Source organism: Xyrauchen texanus, chromosome 17 (assembly GCF_025860055.1).
Source record: "Xyrauchen texanus isolate HMW12.3.18 chromosome 17, RBS_HiC_50CHRs, whole genome shotgun sequence".
NCBI lineage: Eukaryota > Metazoa > Chordata > Actinopteri > Cypriniformes > Catostomidae > Xyrauchen > Xyrauchen texanus.
Genome location: NC_068292.1, coordinates 45,268,698 through 45,275,488, shown reverse-complemented (window position 1 = coordinate 45,275,488; position 6,791 = coordinate 45,268,698). Strand labels below are relative to the sequence as shown.

The 6,791-nt window shown below is 43.0% G+C and overlaps 1 protein-coding gene across 6 annotated transcripts in view; it reads right to left on the bottom strand.

The window, feature by feature from the left end:
• Positions 1 to 854: 854 nt before the first annotated feature.
• LOC127658060 (zinc finger and BTB domain-containing protein 7B-like) overlaps positions 855 to 6,791 on the bottom strand; it is a 45,035-nt gene continuing 39,098 nt past the window's right edge. For 2 of the 6 annotated variants that reach the window (XM_052147152.1, XM_052147150.1), the window contains 2 exons: positions 4,672 to 5,636; positions 856 to 4,555 (listed from right to left, as the gene is read on the bottom strand). In XM_052147152.1, the coding sequence (XP_052003112.1) occupies positions 3,994 to 4,555; positions 4,672 to 5,630 (1,521 nt within the window). In that variant the 5' untranslated portion in view covers positions 5,631 to 5,636 and the 3' untranslated portion in view covers positions 856 to 3,993. Of the gene's footprint in view, positions 4,556 to 4,671; positions 5,637 to 6,791 lie in introns of all 6 variants that reach the window. The other 4 variants (XR_007972347.1, XR_007972346.1, XR_007972348.1 and 1 more) reach the window with 4 other exon arrangements.

Sequence of the window (6,791 nt, the reverse complement as noted above, 5' to 3'; positions counted from 1 at the left end):
GGGGTTGGAGCGGCTGTCGTCCTCCTGAGTGTGGAGGAGTGTTCGAGGACCACGCGACGGTACATCAGAGAACCGATGAGTGAGCTTTTCTCTCTCTCTTTCGCACCCTGTTGGCCTTTTCCCTCGCCTATTTTGTTTTCTTTGTTGTTGTTGTCTTCCCCTCCTGTCTCCTCCCAGGTCGAGGAAGGCGGGGATGACCACACGGGACGCAAGATACACCCCGCTCCAGGGATAGGGGGGATGTACGTCAGTGTGGAGCAGAGGGGGGGCGGGGCCGGGTCGGAATATCGCGCGCCCGGTCCCCAATCACCCTTATGAGGTGCGCGAGGGATAAAGGCGGCCGGTGTCGACGGTTTGAGAGAGAGAGAATTACGGGCATGTCCGTCATGTGTGTGTTTATGTTTGTGCTTTTGGTTTAGGTTTGCATTAAATTCTGATTTATGTTGACACGCCGGTTCTCGCCTCCTCCTTGCCCATCCTTAACAGTGTTACAGTAATATTACTAACATTATTAAACTAATTAAGGGTCATTGTTTAAACACATATTGTGTATGAACTGTAAGATTAATGATGTCTTTGAAGTTCATATAGATGTACGGGCAGTACAGTCCGCTTTTGTCTTTTCAAAATCAAAATAAATAAATAAATAAATCCCAAAACAATCTTCATCTTTCAGTGGGATTGGACTTGACATTAGATTGCGCAATGATGATCTCAGGAACGCTAACACAACTAATTCATTATAATTCATTCAAAACAATTCAAGTGAACGCCGTCAGCCATATTGCTTTACAAAAATGGACTTTTATTGAAGTAGAAGTAATAACAGTGTGTTTTAGGATTGAAACTAAATTTTTGCAAATAAAAAATGGAAGACTCATAAATATCAAATCAAACTTTGCAGGTAAATATTTACTGAACGCAAAATGACAAACTCTAGATCGCTGAGGAACGACAAGAAAGGCAGCACAATCTAGATGTAGATAAATCTTTGTTTATTTGCTCTTTATTTGTACAACACGAGAAATGATTTTCCATCGCTGAGAAAGTTTCACTCTATTAACAGAAAATATATCCCTGATTGAAGGGGGTTTCACCAGGAGCCCCGTCACCCAAAAACACAAGATCAGCGCCCATCCATACATTCACTTCTATAGTAAGAACAGCCCAAAACAAACCAATCAGTTCATATAAAACAATCTCCATTACTAAACGATTACATTTCTTTAAAAGCGTAATTAAACTAGGCTTTTCTTGCTAACAGGGCTATTCATATTTCCAAGCACAAATCTATACATTAAATTAAGATTTCAGCAAACTTTTGCATAACCAGTGCATGGCTCACGATTTCCTGAGAATAGTTGCAAAAAAAAAATAAAATAAAAAAATTAAACCAAGGCAGCTTGACCATTTTACATCATAACTTTCTTAATATTACGATGCAGATTTTTTTTAACATTTTGTATTTTTTAAAGAAATTGAGAATGTACAATCATTAAGTGATCTAATGAATAAGAAAATATTTCAAAACACAAAGATTCAATTTTTAGTGCAAATAAACCTCTTTGGGTAGTTTCCCTACTGTCAGCGGTACACTAACAAACACAAGACTCAAACCCCCAGAATGCATTGCGAAACGCTTCCCCTGACGCCTGTCGATCGGGGTCTCTCATATAGATTGCTTTAAAGAATTGATCAAAGAGCCAAAACGCTCTCCGGCGACTAAAGCTATAGACTTATTCTCCATATAATGCAAATGTTCATTTATTATATTCCTTGTTTTATAAATGCATTTGTGTCAAAAAGGCAAAACTCCTCTGAGTTTTGTGCCCCTCACTGGAGGGCATTTTACTTTAATTTAGAAATTCAATGTGCAAAATTTTGCAAACAGAGGAGATTGCAGAAACTCCATCAATCTTGCAGTTCTGTAAAGCACCGGAGCGTTTACATGCGCCTGTACACATGTACAGTGATGTCATACGGGATGCAACGGACATCCAGTTGAGCGGCAGCAGCCACTGTTCAGAGATCAGACGTCACACTGCATCTACCTGAGGCCATTACGAGAAAAAAAGGCAAAACTGATCCTAGACCAGGCCTAAAGGAGTCAACTGACTACAGTCATCGATCTCGGCGAAAAAGTAAAACAACTTCAGACTCTGAGAGAAGCGTGTGAGAAGCTTCATAAGGAAGATGCAGAATAACCCAAACGCTGCAATAAATATCAAACCAACAAATAAATAAATAGAATAGTACACAAAAGATTTTTTTTCTCATCTTCCCTTTTCTTTTATAAAGAAAACTAGCGCTGGAAAATTAGGACCGTTCCTCTAAATTCAGCATCTCAAACTCAAAAACTGAACAAACGTAAACAGAAATCGTCAAACATTTCCGACTGAGATTCACAAGGCCCTCGCGCTCTTGTCCAACAGAGCGGATTAAACACCTCAGAGGTGTAAGAACTGAGATCTGGTCCGCTTTCGGTCGCTCTTTTTAAAATAAGGCTAGAAGTATCCGAGCAATATATATATTCTACTGAGCAAAACGCATCTCTAATGTCTCAATTCATTCCAATCGTAATCTTTGGTGTGAGAGGAAATTCTATCATTTGAAAAGGAATTGTAAAAAAAATAAAAATAAGCTACATTTAAGAGCATCTAAACTAAATTCTTCACCAGATAGCAGTTCAGCTTCATGATACCCTGAGCACCTGTCATCACCGGTCATCATCACCAGTCAGGACCTGTCATCACCAGTCATCATCACCGGTCAGTTCAGCTTCATGATACCCTGAGCACCTGTCATCACCGGTCAGGACCTGTCATCACCAGTCATCATCACCGGTCAGTTCAGCTTCATGATACCCTGAGCACCTGTCACGACCTGTCATCACCAGTCATTACCGGTCATGATCTGTCATCATCACCAGTCATGACCTGTCATCACCAGTCATCACCAGTCATGACCTGTCATCATCACCAGACATGACCTGTCATCACTGGTAATCACCTGTCATCATCACCGGTCATGACCTGTCATCATCACCAGACATGACCTGTCATCTCTGGTAATCACCGGTCATGACCTGTCATCACTGGTAATCACCTGTCATCATCACCGGTCATGACCTGTCATCACCAGTCATCATCACCGGTCAGTTCAGCTTCATGATACCCTGAGCACCTGTCACGACCTGTCATCACCAGTCATTACCGGTCATGATCTGTCATCATCACCAGTCATGACCTGTCATCACCAGCCATCACCAGTCATGACCTGTCATGACCTGTCATCACCAGTCATGACCTGTCATCATCACCGGTTATGACCTGTCATCACTGGTAATCACCGGTCATCATCAACTGTCATTACCGGTCATGACCTGTCATCATCACCGGTTATGACCTGTCATCACTGGTAATCACCGGTCATCATAAACTGTCATTACCGGTCATGACCTGTCATCATCACCGGTTATGACTTGTCATCACCAGTAATCACCTGTCATCACCGGTCATGACCTGTACGTGGCGGTATGTACTGTAGACAGAAGGCCACATCTTTATGTCGCCTTTAATTAATTATTGATTTTTTTGCCTGATTTGTTCAATCTCTCTCTCATGTTAAATTCTGCATAGCATGAACAATATAAACCTCAAGTCCTCCAGACAGAACATAACAAAACAATTCGACATTAATAGATCTGCAAAAGCGCTCGATGTGGATACATACATATTCATACATACTGTAAAAACAAAGACAATATGACAAATAAAACAAAATACAGGAGAAATGACTATTACAACAGTTCCAAACCCTTTTTCACCATTTCCCGTGCTTGTAGTTGCATTATGTTGCTGTCGTATAAATGTTACAGTTTGCTGCATGGAGATCTGAGGGGCTCCACCGCAGGAACAGAAACTGATGTGACTATACAACTGATTTACAATGTTACACACACACACACACACACACACACACACACCAGCGTTATCACTCTTCCTCCTCCCCACCAGCGTCCTCATCCTCATCGTTCCATGTTCTATGCGTTACTGGCGCGCTGCCATGTGGAGACGAGCCTCCCTCTCTTTTATCCAGCGCTTCAATCGCCGGTCCCCCAACTGCCCGCCACAGCAGCTCAGGGTAGGGCATCCTGGCTGCCCCCATCAGTGGCACAGCCTGCACCGGCACACTGTGGCCCTCGGGGTCTGGTGGGTACCGGAGCTGCGCAGCTGCGACTGCGCTCATGTGATCGGGATGCTGATGAACGCTGAATAAATCAGAGGGTGGGGAGGCTCCGGTTTCGGGCCCTGTTGCACGGCACGGGCGACGGGTTCGGAGCTCCAGACAGCTGTGGCCCTTTCTGTGGCGCTGCAGATGGTCCTCGCGGGCAAAGGCCTTGTGGCAAAGCGGGCACTCGAAAGGACGATCTCCGCTGTGCAGCGACAGATGGTTCTTCAGATCGTAGGAGTGCAGGAAGCGGGCGGGGCAGCTGGGACACGGGTACGGCCGCTCACCCGTGTGCTTACGCATGTGGATCTTCAGCTTGTCGTTCCTGAGAGAGAGAGAACAGGCAGATTATTTTATGATTTATGAAATTGAATTGTAATAATTTGGTTATTGATGGGACACACGACATCAGTACCCTATCTCACATTCAGCTGATCCTACCGTGTGAACCGGACGCCGCAGGCGGTGCACTGGAAGGGTTTCTCTCCCGTATGTGTTCTCATGTGCCGCGGCAGCTTTCCCGCCCCATGGATGATTTTCTGACAGACGGGACACTGCTGTGGTGTCTGAGACTTCCTTTTCCTGCCACCTCCCACTGTTGCTCCACCCCCAGCTCCGTTGGCTTGTGACTGGCTGTTGAGGGGTGTGGCCTGCCCTTGCACGCTTGACTCCTCCTCCTCTGATGGGGTGTCTTCAGGGCGTTGAGGGATCAAGGTTGACTCTTGTGGCCAGTGCTTGCCTCCGTTAATTAGCCCCTCTCGGTGGCCTTCGCGTGCACCTCGGTTCTGTCCCATGATGGGTGGTGGGTGTCCTTCTCGCCCTTGCGTGGGAAGCAGCCCATACTCTTCAGACGCCGGTACCATTTCGGGTTGGGAACTCCGCCATGCTGGTCTCACTGGAGTTATCGCTCTGGTCACGGAGCATCGGCCCTGTTTGCGGCGAGATGGCAAGCGCTCTGCCTCCTCTACAGCGTCTGTCAGATCATTGCCCGACTCGCCCAGGATGTCTCTGCAGGCGTCTGCCACACATTGAATGCCCAGCAGCTGCGCACCCTTCAGAACATCCCTCATGCCCGAGCTGCGGATCGTCAGCGTCGCGGTGTAGGCGAACTCCAGCAGCGCCGCCAGCGCGTCCGGCGACACGCAATCCAGCTGGCAAACGCTACAGCTGTCGCCCACGCCCTCGCCTCCATCCTCGCCCTCCTCCGCCCCAAACAGACGGCGGAAGTAAAGACTGACGGCGGCCATGACGGACCGGTGCGTTGGGTATCGCGCACCATGCGAGGTCAGCGTGAGGTCACAGAGCAGCCCTGACCGGCGTTGAGCGTTAAGACGGGACAGGAGCTCATTGCTGTGCTCCGGGAAGGGGATCCCGATTAGACCGTCCTCTCCTGGAGACATCGCCACCTGCAGGCACAACAGACACACTGTAAACATACAGAAAATACACCATTTCCAGGCAAGCAGATCAACACCTGCAACAGCTGCAACAAACAAGTCACAGCTTAAACACATGAACACGAGTCTGGTCAAGCTCACACATTTTTGAAAAGCACGTTTCACAACACGTATAAAAACAACGTAAAAAGACAAAATTGACAATAGTCTAGCTTCCATCCACCTTTCGCGCTATTTTGTTAGCGACAAAGTGAAAATGAAGGCAACATTTGCTGCCTTCTGCCCGTTTCCATTCAGAAATGTGCGTTTATCGCTAATTCACCTCCCAGACGTCCCTATGGTCGCCGTCTTTGGTAATTAATTTTTTTTATTTAATGCTTTTTTCGTTTGATAATTAATTTTTTAATTTAATGCTTTTTTCGTTTGGTAATAATTTTTTTTTAATTTAATGCTTTTTTTGTTTGGTAATTAATTTTTTTTTAATTTAATGCTTTTTTCGTTTGTTAATTACATTTTTAATTTAATGCTTTTTTCATTTGGTAATTTATTATTTCATTTAATGCTTTTTTCGTTTGGTAATTATTTTTTTTATTTAATGTTTTTTTCGTTTGGTAATTAATTTTTTTCATTTAATGTTTTTTTCGTTTGGTAATTAATTTTTTTTCATTTAATGCTTTTTTCGTTTGGTAATTTATTATTTTATTTAATGCTTTTTTCGTTTGGTAATTAATTTTTTTCATTTAATGTTTTTTTCGTTTGGTAATAATTTTTTTTTAATTTAATGCTTTTTTTGTTTGGTAATTAATTTTTTTCATTTAATGCTTTTTTCGTCTGGTAATTTATTATTTCTTTTAATGCTTTTTTCGTTTGGTAATTAATTTTTTCCATTTAATGCTTTTTTCGTTTGGTAATTAATTTTTTTTATTTAATGCTTTTTTCGTTTGGTAATTTATTATTTCTTTTAATGTTTTTTTCGTTTGATAATTACTTTTTCCATTTAATGCTTTTTTCGTTTGATAATTACTTTTTTTCATTTAATGTTTTTTTTGTTTGGTAATTCATTTTTTTCATTTAATGCTTTTTTTGTTTGGTAATTTATTATTTTATTTAATGTTTTTTCGTTTGGCAATTCATTTTTTTTAATGTTTTTTTCGTTTGGTAATT